The sequence below is a fragment of the Pogoniulus pusillus genome, chromosome 40, assembly GCF_015220805.1.
Source record: "Pogoniulus pusillus isolate bPogPus1 chromosome 40, bPogPus1.pri, whole genome shotgun sequence".
Taxonomy (NCBI): Eukaryota; Metazoa; Chordata; class Aves; order Piciformes; family Lybiidae; genus Pogoniulus; species Pogoniulus pusillus.
In genome coordinates this window covers 6,834,617-6,850,323 of record NC_087303.1, presented here as the reverse complement: position 1 = coordinate 6,850,323, position 15,707 = coordinate 6,834,617, and the positions used below count along the sequence as shown (strand labels likewise).

Below are 15,707 nucleotides of genomic sequence, written 5' to 3'. Positions count from 1 at the left end.
GGTTGGAAGGGACCCAATGAGATCATCGAGTCCAACCTCCCCTGCCAGAGCAGTCCTTCCAGGGCTGGCCCCAGAGCCCCCACTCCTGGCACCCCACTCCTGGCAGCACTGCCCCAAGCTCAGGGTGGTTTGCCTGGTGTGCAGCAGCCGTACAGAGCAGAGGGATCTTTGCTTCTTCCAGCCCTGCACAGCTCTGCTGGGGGTAGTTCCACAGCCCCAGCACCTCCTTAGCTGAAACAAGAAGGATTTGTATCCAGTCCCACAACAAGGGAAAAGCCTCTCACTCATGAGCCCAGGATTTGTCTCTGTGCTCCATCAGCTCCATCACTCATCACACCGAGGGGGTCCTCCACTGGCACTGAAATTCTCCTCCTCGAGGGCTGTGTTTCAGTACCCAGCTCCCCACTGACACCTCGATGGTTTGATCTGTGTCCCAATCTGCCTCTGATTTCTGTCAAGGAGCCAGAAGGAGACATGATTAGCTACACAAGTTGGCAGAATCTTCCTGCATTTAGATACTGCTCTTAATTCCTGCCTCTTGTTCCTGGTTATTTTAACTCTCGAGGTCACACAGAGTGACAGAATCCCAGAGTGACAGAATGTTAGGGGCTGGGGGGCACCTCCAGAGATCACTGAGTCCAACCCCCCTGCCAAAAGTAGTCTGCACAGGAATGCATCCAGGTGGGTTGTGAAAGTCTGCAGAGAGGGAGACTCCACAACCCCCCCGGGCAGCCTGCTCCAGGGCTCTGTCACCCTCACACCAAAGAAGTTTCTCCTCCTGTTGAGCTGAAACCTTCTCTGCTCCAGTTTGTGTCCACTGCTCCTTGGCTCATTGCTGCTGTGCACCACCAACAAGAGAATGGCTCTCTCCACTTGCCACCCACCTCTCATCCCATCCTTTAGGCTTCAGGACCTTCCAGTCTTCTTTTCCTGGCCCCAGACCAGGTCATGATGAGCTTATTTAGCCAAAAAGTTTTCAGCTCTGATCTTCCAACATCAATCCCCCCTCCACTGACCCCCTGAGGCCCTTCCATCGCTGGTGTGGAGCTCCCCACGACCTGCCTTGCTGAGGCATTCTTCATGCACCCAAACAGACCCAGCAACCACCACCAGAGTTCCTGCAACCATCCAGTGAAGGAAAACCCAAACCCATCCCAGCTCCATGGTGGCTCAGAGGTGGTGGCTTGATTTTGTGGGTTTGGTGACCTGAGAGGTGCTAACCCTGTGGATGGGGATCTTTATATTCAATGCTAGCACAGATTGTTGCTCAAAATGTTGCTTCCCAGCCCCAAACCCTTCTCTGTTTTACATTAAATCTGTGAGTTCCTTTTCCATCACTTGGCACAGCCTCAAAAGCATCAAAGCTCCACAAGGCAAAGTCCTGCACCAGGGTTGGGACAATCCCAAGCACAAAACCAGCCTGGGTGACAACTGGATTGAGAGCAGCCCTGCAGAGAAGGACCTCGGGGAGGGGTCTGGCTGAGGAGGAGCTTGACATGAGCTGGCAACTTGTGCTGGCAGCCTGGGAAGCAGCCATGTGCTGGCTGCAGCCAGAGCAGGAGAGCAGCAGCACAGGGAGGGGATTCTGCCTCTCTGCTCGGCTCAGCCCTCACCTGCAGCACTGCCTCCAGCTCTGGGAACCCAGCACAGGAAGGACCTGGAGCTGCTGGAGAGGGTCCAGAGGAGGCCACCAAGATGCTCAGAGGGCTGCAGAACCTCCCCTGTGGGGACAGGCTGGGAGAGTTGGAGCCGTTCAGGCTTGAGAAGAGAAGGCTCCAGGGAGAGCTCAGAGCAGCTTCCAGTAGCTGAAGGGGCTGCAGGAGAGCTGGGGAGGGACTTGTGACAAGGGCTGGGAGTGACAGTGGCTTTGAGCTGGGAGAGGAGAGAGTGAGAGTGGAGGGTGGGGAGAGACTGGCACAGGTTGAGGGTAGAGAGAGATTGGCACAGGTTGAGGGTGGTGAGACCCTGGCACAGCTTTCCCAGGGAGGTTGTGGAGCACAGAAGCACCCAATGTGATCAAAGATCAAATCAAAGATCACATTGGGTGCTTCTGTGCTCCACAAGCTCCCTGAAGGTGTTCAGGACCAGGCTGGACGAGCCCTTGAGCACCCTGTGCTGGTTGGGAGCTGTCCCTGCCCATGGCAGGGGGTTGGAGCTGGCTGAGCTTTAGGCTCCACAGTGCAGCTCAAGCCCGGGAGCCACTCGCAGCCAGCGGCACCCAGCGGGGACTGACCTGAGTCTTCTGCGGCGAGGGGAGGGCAGAGGTGGGAGCGGGGGTGGCCGGAGGGGTCTGTGAGGATGGGGGGCACTGGGCACGCCTAGGGGTGCCTGGAGGGGTCTGTGAGGGTGGGGGGCACTGGGCAGGTAGGGTCAGACCCAGGGGTGCCCTGAGGGGTCTGTGAGGGGTGGGAGGCACTGGGCAGGTAGGGGCAGACCCAGGGGTGTCCTGAGGGGTCTGTGAAGGGTGGGAGGCACTGGGCAGGTAGGGTCAGACCCAGGGGTGCCTTGAGGGGTCTGTGAGGGTGGGGGGCACTGGGCAGCAAGAGGGCTCTGGGCAGTGCATGGGGTGGGCTGTGGACAGAGCCAGGCCAGAGTCAGTGCCAGCCCCAGGCAAAGGCCTCGGTGTGGTGCAGCGTTGAGCTAGGTGGGGGTCTCGGGCAGGGGGCACTTAGGGCACAGCTACAGCCTCCAGTGTGCCCCTGGCACCCCCAGCATGGACACAGACCTGTGCCATGAGTTTGGGAACTACCTCGGGCTGGAGCTGGACTCCGATGATGACGACGATGAGCTGGGGAGAGAGTCGAAAGATCTGGATGAGGTGAGGGGCGGGATGGGGTGGGGTGGGGTGGGATGGGGTGGGGTGGGATGGGATGGGGTGGGATGGGATGGGATGGGATGGGGTGGGATGGGATGGGGTGGGATGGGTTGGGATGGGATGGGATGGGATAGGATGGGATGGGATGGGGTGGGGTGGGGTGGGATGGGACGGGACGGGATGGGATGGGATGGGGTGGGGTGGGGTGGGATGGAATAGGATGGGATGGGATGGGCTGGGATGGGGTGGGGTGGGGTGGGATGGGATGGGATGGGATGGGATGGGGTGGGACGGGATGGGATGGGATGGGATGGGATGGGGTGGGATGGGATGGGACGGGATGGGATGGGATGGGGTGGGATGGGATGGGATGGGATGGGATGGGATGGGGTGGGATGGGATGGGACGGGATGGGGTGGGACGGGATGGGATGGGATGGGATGGGATGGGATGGGATGGGATGGGATGGGACGGGATGGGGGCAGCGCTCCGGGGGCGCTGGTGCGGCCGCATCCTGCCTCGGAGCCCCGCGGGAGCAGGGCTGAGCCCCGCACTCTGCGCAGGCTGCCCTGGGTCCCTGTCCCTGCCGGGGTCGGGGTCCGCAGCGAGGCTTTGCCCACTGCTGGGGGCTGAGTCCTGAGCACCGCAGTGCATTTGGGCTGGGAGGCTTCATCCAGAGCTGCTGCCCTGCTGCCGTGGAGCAGGGAACGGCAAAGTCCTGCCTGAAGCGTGGCTGCAGGTGGCCCCTGTGTAGCTGAGGCTGCGTGGAGCGGTGGTGTTTGTGCTCCATCAAGTGGAGGATCTGTGTCCACTCCCTGAGGTCTGCAGCGCTTGGGTGACCTGTGCCGGCGCTGCTGCAGGGCTGCAGGAGGTGGATTGCTCAGTGCGAGACTGCAGAGAGCAGGGGAGGGCAGGGAGGGCAGCAGAGGCTGTGAGGCCACCGTGGGGGAAAGATCTGGGGCCGAGGGAGCCTCTCCTGGTGTCCTGTTGGTGCAGCTGGTGCTGCAGTGGTGCCTGAGTGTGCTGAGGGCTGTGGTGCTGCTGGGTGCAGGAGCAAGGGGCAGGAGTGGCTGCGAGGCCTCCCCGGGCACTGTGGAGCTGCTGCTGCTGTGCAGCAGGCAGAGAAGTGCTGCTCAGAGAGCCCTGCAGAGGCTGCTCTGCCAGCTGCTGGGGCTGCTGGGGCTGGCTGGGTGCTGCCTGGGCTTGGTGGTTCCCAGGTGGGTGTGTGTCTCTTTGGAGTCACCTCTGAGCCTGTGCCCTGCTGTGCCAGCTGCTGTGGCAGAAGTGTCCCTGGCCTGGCAGGGGCTTGGGACTTGCTGATCCTGCAGGTCCCTTCCAGCCCAGCCCATTCTGTGCGTGGTGTTTGTGCAGCAGCCTGGTGCTGGCAGCAGCTGACTGTGGGTGTTGGTTGCAGCTGGAGGATGATGAGGATGATGAGGATATGGGGGAGCACGATGAGGACCACGCTGGGATGGAGGTGGTGCTGCACGAGGACAAGAAATACTACCCCACTGCTGAGGAGGTCTACGGGCCCGAGGTGGAGACCATCGTGCAGGAGGAGGACACTCAGCCTCTGACGGGTGAGAGGGCAGGGAGCAGGAGCTGGGTGTGGCAGGAGCAGGCTCTTGAGGGGCCCCTGGAGCAGGCAACATCCCCTCCCATTCTCCTGCAGGCTTGAGTGCCCTTTTGGTTGCCCTCTCAGCCCTTGGCTGGGTGTGCAGAGGTCCCTGTGCCCTGCGCCCTTCCCGAGCCTGCTGGGTCCAGGCTCTCTGGCTGATTGCTCTTCCTCTTCCCCCAGAGCCTATCATCAAACCTGTCAAGACCAAGAAGTTCTCTCTGATGGAGCAGACGCTGCCAGTCACTGTCTATGAGATGGAGTGAGTCCTGGGGAGGGCTGGGAGCTGCAGCTTGGCTGCAGCCACCTGTGCTGAGGCTGCCAGAGTCACCGAGTCAGCTGCTGTGATCCCAGAGGGGGTCTGCTGCTGCTGCTGCTGCTCACCTGTGGCTTGCAGGCCCAGGTGGGAGGCAGCAGTGTAGGTGCTGAGTGGAGGAGGCAGGTTTTGGGGGCCTTGGCCTTGGTTCTTGCTGGCAGCAGCCCCAGGCCTGGGTGCAGCTCTCTGCCAGGTCCTGAGCCAAAGAGAAGAGGCAGAAGGTACAGCAGGAGCCACCTGAGAGCCTCTTTGCCTCCAGGTGATGCAGCAGCATCTGCTGGAAGAGGCAAACCTGCTCCCAGCAGCTGCTGGGAAGCTGCTGCTGGGAAAGGCTCAGGTGCAGGCCTTTTCCAGCACCATTTCCAGCCAGAGGTTGGCACCCTCAGGCTGGGCTGTGCTGGCTTGATGCCAGTCACCAGTGGCCTGCTGCTGCCCCAGGGAATTGCCTCCTCTGCTGGAGGAGTGTCCCGGGGGCATATCTGTGCTGCTGCCTGTGCAGTGCCTGCCCTTGGCAGTGTCTGCTGGTGGTGCCCCACACAGCACCCCTGGGCCAGCAGGGCTGGGAGAAGCCCTGGCAAACAGTGCAGGCACACTTAAGCTCTGAGACCTGCTCTCCCCCAGCCTTGGTGAGGCCTCAGCCCAGCTGTGCCAGCTCACATCCACCTCTGGGCTTGCCTCTGGCTGCAGGGCTCTGCACGCTCCTGGGCAGCGCTGCTGTGTGCTGCCCTCTGTTTGGGCATGAGCAGAGAGAGCTGCCCGAGGGGCACCCACCCCTTCCACCCACCCCTGGCTGCCCAGTCAGAGCTCTTCCCAGTCTCTGATGGTCACCTCCAAGCCCAGCTGCCAGCAGTTCCCTGCGTGCAGGCAGTGCCAGGCTGAGCATCCCTGTGCTGGCACCAAGGACCCCTTTACTTTCCAGCCACCTCCTGTCCCTGGTGGAGCTCTTCCTCAGCTGGGTGGTTGCTGCTGTGCCCAGGGCCTCCCTGGGCTGGCTGCTCCCCAGAGCTGTCCCCTGGTGCTCTTGGCCTGCTCATTGGCCAGAGAGGCTTTGGACAGAGGCAGGTAGGGCCCCAGGAGCCTGCTGGGGCTGAGCAGCTGATGTGCTCCCAGTCCACCACCTGCACTCTTCCTTCTCTGCTGCTCTCCTGAGCCTGTGTCCTCTGCTCCTTCTGTCTGGGATGGATTCCTCTTGGTCCTCTTCCTGGCCCCAGTGGTTAGGGTGGGCCCAGAGAAGTTGGCTGTGGGGCTTTGGCAGGGAGCTGGGGGCAAGGCCTCCCTTTGCCCTGCAGCCCTGTTTGGAGAGCAGTGAGCAAGCTTTGAGGCAGCACTGCTGTGCCTTGGGTGTCCTGCAGCTCCCAGGGGCAGCCTTGGGCCTTCAGAAGGTGCCAGAGCAGTGACCTGAGAGCTGTGTCAGAGAGATCCTCTGGCAGTGCTTGGGTTGTGCAGGCAGCAGTGGGGCCCTGGGGCAGAGCCTCTCTGCTCTCTTGCAGGGGGCACGCAGGTGCCAGGGATGGTGCAGGAGTGGCTGTGCCATGGTTGCCCATCTCCCTGCTGTCCTGAGCCCTGTGAGCTGCACTGCTGCTGGAGCAGCCCCTGAGCCCAGCAGCCCTGGTCTGCAGTGCCCGTGGCTGCCTGGGTCGCCCTGGGGGGGCTGTGCCAGCTGTGGGCTGTGCCTGCCCCTGCCCGGGGGAAGCTTTGCAGCCCCTGAGGCTTTGCTGTGGCTCTGGCTCTGAGTGCCTGGAAGAGAAGCAAAGCCTTCCCTCCCCTTGCCTCGCTGGCAGCTCTGCCAGCTCCGTATCCTCCCACCCACTGCCATCTGGCAAGGACTCAGCTCCCGTCCTGCCCGTCTGGGAAGTGGCACTGTGCCCCCGCAGGGCAGCGCCGAGCAGAGCCGGGAGAGGGCTCGGGGGCAGCGTGCAGCGGGAGCCGAGCTGCAGCAGCACCTCCTTTCCTTAGGCACGGCAGAAGGCTGCAACAGCCTTTTGTGTTTGGTCCCGCAGCTTCCTGGCAGACCTGATGGACAACTCGGAGCTGATCCGGAACGTGACCCTGTGCGGGCACCTGCACCACGGCAAGGTACTGCGGCTGCCCCGGGCGGGCAGCGGGCAGGGGCTGGGTCCTTGCCCCCTGGCTCTCGGCAGCAGCCTCTGCCTGCTCCTCTGCTGGCCTGGCCCTTGGCAGGTGTCCTGCCAGCGCCGGCAGGAGGCTGCAGCAGGAGCCCTGCGTGCTGCTGGTGCTGGAGGGGTGGGCTCGGGCTTGTGCCCGTCCCTGCCTGTGTGCCCAGAGCCCTCTCCTCTCTGCTGCTCCTTTCCAGACCTGCTTTGTGGACTGCCTGGTGGAGCAAACCCACCCAGAGATCCGGAAGCGCTACGACCAGGACGTGAGTGGGCAGCGGGAGGGCTCCTGCCTGGGCAGCACAGGGTGGCCTGGGCCCTTGGAGGGAGCGTGGCTGTGGCTGGGGAGAGTGTGGGCTGGAGATGGGAAGGGGGACTGGGGGGGCAGAGATTGCTGACCTGGGAGTTGAGCCCCTAGGGTGCAGGATGGGGAGTGCAAGATCAGGTCCCTGCCCTCACCTGCCAGTAAGCAGCCAGGCTGCAGCCTGTGCCCGAGCAGAGGCACCATTGTCAATTGGCACTGTTAAGCCATTGGCACCAGTATTGCTTAGGCACCAGGCTGGTTGCCCATCTGCCAGCCCAGTGCCTCCTGCCCACCCTCCTGTGTCCACACAGCTGCAGCTATCCACAAAGCAGTCACCAGCCTTGGAGCTGCAGTGATCCCCAAAGGCACAGGGAAGGCCCCAGGGCAGCACTCACTTGGGCACTGAGAGGGCATCCTGCTTCTCCAGGGGGCTCTGGCTGTGCTCCCAGGCAGGGGCCTCCAGCACGCTGCAGCCCAAGGGTCCAGGCCTGCTGGCTGAGGCTGGCAGCCTGCAGCCCTCATGGGTGACATTGAGGGCAGGGCCAGAGGGCTGGGGCAGGGCACAGCCACTCTGAGCTGCCAGCTGGGACAGGGGCACACGGCTCTGGGTGACTGTCACTGGGCACAGGCTGGAGCTACAGGGCAAGGCTGGCAGGGAGCCAGGGGGTGCTGGGGCTGCTTCTAGGTCACCCTAACAGCCTCTGCTTGCTGCCCACACCTCCACTGGCACCTCTCCCACAGGTGGAGGCTGTGGGGAGATGCCAGCTGGGAAGCACTGAGCCTCTTAGGCAACCTCCTTCTCTTCTTGGTGGGGCAGAGAGCCATTGGTGAGGCTGCAGCCAGGCTGACTCAGATGCACCACAGAGGAGTAACCAACAGGAGGAGAAGTGAGGCTTGGAGCTGCTGCTTTGGTCTCCTGCAGCAGAAATACCTCTCCCCTCCCAGCTGACTGGCACAGGCTGCTGAGCTGCCCTGAGACAGGGGCAAAGCTCCTTGCCCTGCCTGCTCACCACAGCATCCTGCACTCCCATTTCTGCCCTCCTGCCAGCCTCTGATTTAGCAGATGCAGAAGCAGGCCCCAACCCCTCAGCTGCTCTCACCTCATTTACCCTTACCAAGCCCAGCAGCTCCTTCCCCCATCCCTCACCAGCAGCTCTTTGCCCTTCCAACCCTTGCAGTTGGTCTCAGTTTTCACCTCGTTTCTCCTCTCCCATCCTTCAGCAGCCTCTCTGAAGGGGCCCCAGCAGAGCAGGACACCCTCACCCGGGCAGCCTCAGCCTCTCCCCCCAGCAGCAGCTCTCAGTGCTTCACGACCCTCACTCCTGGAGCTGCTCCGTGCGGATGCAGACAGGTCCCTGCCTGCCTGCCAGGCGGGCACGGGGACAGCAGCAGCCTTCGGCAGCTCGGCCAGCACCACAGAGCCAGCGACAGCCTCTGCGGGGCCAGCGCCCGGCCCGGAGCAGGGCGAGGCAGGAGAGCAGCTGCTGCCTGCTCAGAGCTGCCTGGCAGCAGCCAGGGGCTCCTTCAGCTGCACGCTGCTGAAGCCCTCTGCTGCGGGGCCAGGCTGACAGTTGGCACCGTGCAGCCCGGGGAAGCTTTGGAGAGGGCTTCTGGGAGCAGCCCAGGCTCTGCTGAGCGCACCCAGAGCAGGGCCAGGCGGGGCAGGAGCTGCTGGCAGCACCAGGGCACTTGGCTGGCTCTTACCGGAGCAGTTGTAGCCGTCGAGGACGCTGCCGAGCATGTCGCGGGTGGTGTGCTGGAACACCTCCTCCTGCCTCGCCTGCTCCCCACAGACGCAGCTGGAGAGGATCTTGAGGTCTTTGCCCTGTTGCTTGGCCACACAGGGTGGGTACCACTGCCAGAGGCACCACAGGACCCCTGCACGTCGAAGAGGAGGAAGCTCTGATTGGCAGCTGTCAGCACTGGCTGCTGCGTGGACAGCTCATGCTCGCTGCGGGCACGGGGCTGCACTGGCACCCTGGTCACGGTGCCCTCCTGGGGTGGAGGGACCAGCACCACGGCGACAGGGGAGCTGGGCTAGAGGCACAGCACTGGGTGCAGGCACAGCACCGCTTCAGAGCACAGCACTGCCTCCAGAGCACAGCACAGCACTGCTGCAGAGCACAGCACTGCCTCCAGAGCACAGCACTGCTGCAGAGCACAGCACTGCTTCCAGAGCACAGCACTGCCTCCAGAGCACAGCACAGCACTGCTTCCAGAGCACAGCATTGCTTCCAGAGCACAGCACAGCACCGCTTCCAGAGCACAGCACTGCCTCCAGAGCACAGCACAGCACTGCCTCCAGAGCACAGCACAGCACTGCCTCCAGAGCACAGCACAGCACTGCTTCCAGAGCACAGCATTGCCTCCAGAGCACAGCACTGCCTCCAGAGCACAGCACAGCACTGCCTCCAGAGCACAGCACTGCCTCCAGAGCACAGCACAGCACTGCCTCCAGGGCATGCTGGAACACCTCCCATGTGGCCCAGCCTCACTAACCCATCTGAGGATGGTCTTGAGGTCTTTGCCCTGCTGTTTAGCTCTGTGGGTGGGCAACACCCTGCTGGAGGGACCAGCAGAGCCCTCAGGGGTGAAGATGAGGAGGTTCTGGTTGACAGTTTTCAGCACTGGGTGCTGTGTGGTTATTTCTCACTCACTGGGAGCAGAGGGCTGCACTGGCACCATGATGGCCATGGTGCCCTCCTGGGGTGGAGGCACAGCACTGATTGGAGGCACAGCACTGGTTGGAGGCACAGCACTGGTTGGAGGCACAGCACTGGTTGGAGGCACAGCACTGGTTTGAAGCACAGCACTGGTTGGAGGCACAGCACTGGTTTGAAGCACAGCACTGGTTGGAGGCACAGCACTGGTTTGAAGCACAGCACTGGTTTAAGGCACAGAACTGGTTGGAGGCACAGAACTGGTTGGAGGCACAGCACTGGCTGAGGACCACAACTCTGGGCTCAGTAGTCCTGAGAGTGCCCTCTGAGAGCAAAAAAGGATCAGCCAAGGAGGGGAAGTGGTGGAGGGAGAGCTTGAGGTTGAACAAGGCCTTGAGCCCCCCACTCTGGAGCCATCTGGGGGCTTGGACTCGATGATCTCTCAGGGTCCCCTGCAGCCCCTAACCTCTGTGACTCTCTGAACCTTTTGCCTTCAGTTCTGGGTTAAAGTTTTTTGACTTCTGAAGGAAAAAATCCATTCCAGCGACTCTGCTGAGTCCCTGCAGGAGTTTCCCTGGGGTTGGTTTTGTTTATCCCAGCACAGAGCTGTGAGCCAGTGCTTGTGCCTGGCACAGCTCTGGTGCATGCCCTCCCAAGAGGATGGCATCTCTACAGGCTTTAGGTGCCCACCTGCTGCTGCTCAGCAGGGAGCAGGACTTCCCCACAGGGCTCAGCCCCACTCCTTTGTCCAAGGATGTGGGCTGAGCTTTTCAGCTTTCCCAAGAGGAATGCTGGTGGCCAGGAGAGCTGCACCGAGGCTGCCAGCACTGCTCAGCACCTTGAGCCACGGCAGTGATGGTCCCCAGGGGCCAGTGCTGGCTCCAGTCCTGTTCAACATCTCCATCAGTGCCCTGGACCCTCAGCCAGTTTGCTGATGGTACCCAGCTGGGAGGGGTGGCTGGCACCTGCCAGGCTGTGCTGGCATTCAGAGAGACCTGGAGAGCTGGGCAGAGGAAGCTCCTGAGGTTCAACACGGGCAAGGGCAGGGTCCTGCACCTGGGGAGGAACAATCCCTGCAGAGGCTGAGCTGCTGGGAAGCAGCTCCGTGGAGAAGGACCTGGGAGTGCAGGTGGACAAGTTCCTCATGAGCCAGCAATGAGCCCCTGTAGGCAGGTAAACAAATTCAGTGTGGGCAGCTGGGCAGGAGAGGTTCTCCTCCCCCTCTACCCTGTCCTACTGAGGCTGTATCTGGAGTGTTGTGTCCAGTTCTGGGCTCCCCAGTTCAAGAGGGACAGGGAACTGCTGGAGAGTCCAGAGATGATGCTGAGGGGCCTGGAGCAGCAATGTGAGGAGCAAAGGCTGAGCCCTGAGGCTCAGAGCCTGCAGAAGAGGAGCCCCAGAGGGGAGCTGAGCAATGCTCAGCAAGAGCTAAAGGTGGGGGCCAAGAGGCTGGGGGCAGACTCTGCTCAGTGCTGCCCAGGGACAGGACAGGGAGCAGTGGGCACAAACTGGAACCCAGGAGGTTGCATGGGGAGACACTTCTGGATTTGAGGATGCTGGAGCAGGCTGCCCAGAGAAGTTGTGGGGTCCTCTCTGGAGAGCTTCCACACCCCCACCCCCCCCGGCCACTGTGCTGCTGGGCAAGCTGCTGGGGGAGCCCTGCTTTAGCAGGGGGTTGGACTGGATGAGCTCCGGAGCTCCCTTCCAATCTCACCATGCTGGGGGGCTGTGGTGATGTGTGGCACGGCCCTGGCAGGCTGCAGAGCTGAGCCAATGCCAGTCTGAGGAAGTCTTACACAGCCAAGTGCAAGGTCCTGCACCTGGGCTGGGACAACCTCTGCTACCCATCCAGGCTCGGGCTGGAGAACAGCTCTGTGGAGAAGGGCTTGGGGGTGCTGGGGGGTGAAAATCTGGACAAGAGCTGAGCTGGCACCAAGTGCTGCCAGCCCTGTCCTGGGCTGATCCCCAGCAGTGTGGGCAGGAGGGGCAGGGAGGGGATTCTGCCCCTCTGCTGTGCTCTGCTGAGACCTCCCTGCAGTGCTCTGGAGTCCTCAGCACGAGAAGGACCTGGAAGTGTCAGGGCAGGCCCAGAGCAGAGCCTTGCCTTAGGGCATGGCCCTGAGCTGCTGTGCCCTGCTGACTTTGACTGCCTTTGGGCTCCCAAAGGACCTCAGCACCGTGGCTAATCCCCAGCGACCCGGGGCCCAGCAGCAGGGCAGATGGTGGACACAGGGTGGGCATACTGTGGGCACACTGTGGGCACATGGTGGGCACAGGGAGAAGCAGGGCACTGGTGGTGTCTTGATTGCTCATCTGGTGCCTGTTAGTGCACTGCCTCCATGCAATGTGGGCTGCAAAGCTCCAGCCAGAGGCTGCTTGTGAGGCATTGACACCACCCCCCCAGGCCTCCACCCCTCCATCCCAGATGCCAGACCTGGGCAGCATCCAGGTTAATGTCTCCTGCCCCTGGGAATGCCCTTTCTGAAGCAGGTAACTGCAAAGCCTGCTCAGTATCTGAGCCAAGGGGTGAGTGGGAGAGAGGGGCCAAGGGGAATGGCAGCCAAGAGGCATCCTGAGTGCTCATGCTGAGGGCCCATGGGGCATGAGAAGTGCTGTGCTGTTGCTCCTAGGTTAGGTGGCACCAGGGCAGGTTTCCCTCATGGGCAGCAGCTAAACAAAGGTGGGCATGGGGCGTCCAGATCCTGCCACTGTGAGGAAGAGGAGGGCCTGTCCCCAGTGCTGGCCACCTGGCTCGGCTCCCTCCTGAGCTGCCTGGCTCATTGCTGCCCCATCCTGCCTGTCCATCCCCACCCATCTATGCCAATCTTGCCTCACCCCTGCTCCATCCCTGTCCATCCTGTCACATCGATGCCAATCCATGCCCATCCTGCTCCTCCACAAGGAAGGCAGAGCTGGGTGGTGAGCCCCTGGGGTGCAGGGTCCTCACCTGCCTGGAGGCAGCCAGAGTCAGCTCCTGCAGCTTGCACTCGAGCAGAGGCATCATTACCCTTGGCACCGTTACCCCTTTGGCACTGGCACCCACTCAGCACCATCACTAATTAGCACTGTTACCTGTTAGCACTGGTACTCATTAGCACCAGAACTCGTTAGAGCTGGTACTCGTTGGTGCTGTCACTCGTTAGTGCTGTTACTCATTAGTGCTGTCACTCGTTACTCACAGCCAGACCCCCTGTGCCAGCACAGACCCCCCCAGCACCCACAGCCTTCGTGCTTGTGCCCATCCCACATCCTCCTGTCCCATGTTCTTCCTAGGGGTTCCCCTGGTCCCCCTTCTTTGTCCACTGGTGCCTGCTGCCCTAGTCCTAGTGGCCACCCTGATCCCTGGGGACAAGGCTGGCCCTGGTTCTTGCCACCACTCACCACCACCCTGGTCCACATCCCCACCCAGGACAACCCTGATCACCATCCTGGTGGCCATCCTCACCCCTGCTGCCACCCTGGTCCCCGTTACAATGGCCACTCAGGTCCTGGCAGTCACCTGGACACCCATCCCAGGGGCAATTTAGTGCTCAGCACCATGCACCACCCTGGTCCCCATCACCATCCTGGTCCTCATCATCTGCTTCTGGTGGCTTTAGTACCCCTTATGACCCTGGTGCACATCACCCCCCTGGTCCCAGTCACCATCCTGGGCACGGTGGCCACCTTGGTCCCCAGGGATACCCCAAGCAGGGTAAGACCTTACCTCTGCTGGAGGCTGCCAAAGTCCTCAGCTAAGTTGTCCCTCTTGGCCAGCAGTCAGGCCTTGGCAGTGCCCAGCTGCTCCAGGCAGCGCTGCAGCTCCTCCTGGCAGATGTGGCTCAGGTGTGAGGGCTCCTGGCCACGTGCCCTCTCCAGCTGTGCCAGCAGCTGCCTGCTGCAGTGGTTGAACTTTGCCAGCTGCACCTCCTTGCTGCTGCCAGCCTCCCTGCACGGTGAGCTGAGCGCCACGGCCAAGGCCATCTTGCCTGGCTCCAGCAGGGCACACTTGTGGGCACCCAGCTTGCCCCACCAGGGGACAAGGTGGGTGCCGAATACAATACTGCTAGGTACATGCCACAGGGCACTGTGGGTGCTGGGTACAATGCCATAGGGCACTGTGGGTGCTCGGTACAGCACCCCTGGGCACCGTATGTGCTGGGTGCAATGCCACAGGGTGCTGTGGGTGCTGGGTACAGCAGCCCTGGGCACTGTATGTGCTGGGTGCAATGCCACAGGGCACTGTGGGTGCTAGGTGCAATGCCACGGGGCACTGTGGGTGCAGCACCCCTGGGCACTGTATGTGCTGGGTGCAATGCCATGGAGCACGGTGGGTGCTGGGTACAGCAGTCCTGGGCACTGTATGTGCTGGGTGCAATGCCATGGAGCACTGTGGGTGCTGGGTACAGCAGTCCTGGGCACTGTATGTGCTGGGTGCAATGCCATGGAGCACTGTGGGTGCTGAGTGTCCCAATGACACCTCTGGCCCCAGAAGCACCTTGAGGTGCTGAGGGCAGAGGCTGCTGTGTGCGCACAGCTCAGCGGCACCCCCGTGCACATCCACACCTGTGCACACCTGCACACCCAAAGCACACAGCTGTGCACACACAAAGCACACAGCTGTGCACACACAAAGCACACAGCTGTGCACACAGGCACGCACAGGCCTGCTCAGCCACGCACAGCAGGACCTGCTCACAGCTGTGCACAGGTGCAGGGGCACACAGAGCTGCACACCCACAGGCACACAGAGGGCACACACTGACGTGCACACGGCGCTCACCCACACGCACCTGTGGCGCTCACCCGTGACACATTTGCACACATGTGACACATTCACACAGGTGTAACAGTCACACAGAGGTGTGACATGCACTCACTTGCACACATGACACATTCACACTCATGATACCCACCTATTCACTCACACACGTGTGACATCCACTCTTGCCCACTCGTGACATTCACTTGCACGCATGTGTGATATTCACTTGTGACATATTCACTCACACACACGCGCGTGACACACACACACGCGCGTGACACACACACACGCGCGTGACACACACACACACGCGTGACACACACACACGCGTGACACACACACACGCGTGACACACACACACGCGTGACACACACACACGCGTGACACACACACACGCGTGACACACACACACACACGCGTGACACACACACACACACGCGTGACACACACACACACACGCGTGACACGCACACACACGCGTGACACGCACACACACGCGTGACACGCACACACACGCGTGACACGCACACACACGCGTGACACGCACACACACGCGTGACACGCACACACACGCGTGACACGCACACACACGCGTGACACGCACACACACGCGTGACACGCACACACACGCGTGACACGCACACACACGCGTGACACGCACACACACGCGTGACACGCACACACACGCGTGACACGCACACACACGCGTGACACGCACACACACGCGTGACACGCACACACACGCGTGACACGCACACACACGCGTGACACGCACACACACGCGTGACATGCACACACACACGCGTGACATGCACACACACACGTGTGACATGCACACACACACGTGTGACATGCACACACACACGTGTGACATGCACACACACACGTGTGACATGCACACACACACGTGTGACATGCACACACACACGTGTGACATTCACTCACATTTGAGGGTGGCTAGGAGGAGCTGCTACAAGCAGCCAGCTGTGGCCGTGCCCAGCTGTGCCCTGGGATGATGGCAGAGGTGAGTGGAGCCCAGCCCAGGAGGAAGGGCCTGGTCCAGGCCCACCCAGAGGGAGCCACAGCCCCATGGTGCCCCATGGTACCTGAAGGGAGGCCAGAAGCAACCAGAGCAGCTC

At 61.9% G+C, this 15,707-nt stretch overlaps 1 protein-coding gene across 1 annotated transcript; it reads left to right on the top strand.

The window, feature by feature from the left end:
- The first annotated feature begins 2,713 nt into the window (after positions 1–2,713).
- On the top strand, positions 2,714–13,351 carry LOC135191803 (116 kDa U5 small nuclear ribonucleoprotein component-like). The gene is made up of 7 exons (XM_064174402.1): positions 2,714–2,818; positions 4,230–4,395; positions 4,614–4,692; positions 6,747–6,822; positions 7,061–7,126; positions 9,009–9,304; positions 13,234–13,351. Exons 1-7 carry the CDS (start codon positions 2,714–2,716, stop codon positions 13,349–13,351), a joined length of 906 nt encoding a protein of 301 aa, XP_064030472.1.
- The last annotated feature ends 2,356 nt before the right edge of the window (positions 13,352–15,707 follow it).

What these genes read in the sequence shown, in the direction of transcription:
- LOC135191803 (XM_064174402.1), top strand. Translation starts at nt 2,714, where the DNA reads ATGGACACAGACCTGTGCCATGAGTTTGGGAACTACCTCGGGCTGGAG. An exon ending in GTCACTGTCTATGAGATGGA is followed by an intron (nt 4,693 to 6,746) that starts GTGAGTCCTGGG and finishes TTGGTCCCGCAG; the next exon opens with CTTCCTGGCAGACCTGATGG. An exon ending in GGAAGCGCTACGACCAGGAC is followed by an intron (nt 7,127 to 9,008) that starts GTGAGTGGGCAG and finishes TTGGCCACACAG; the next exon opens with GGTGGGTACCACTGCCAGAG.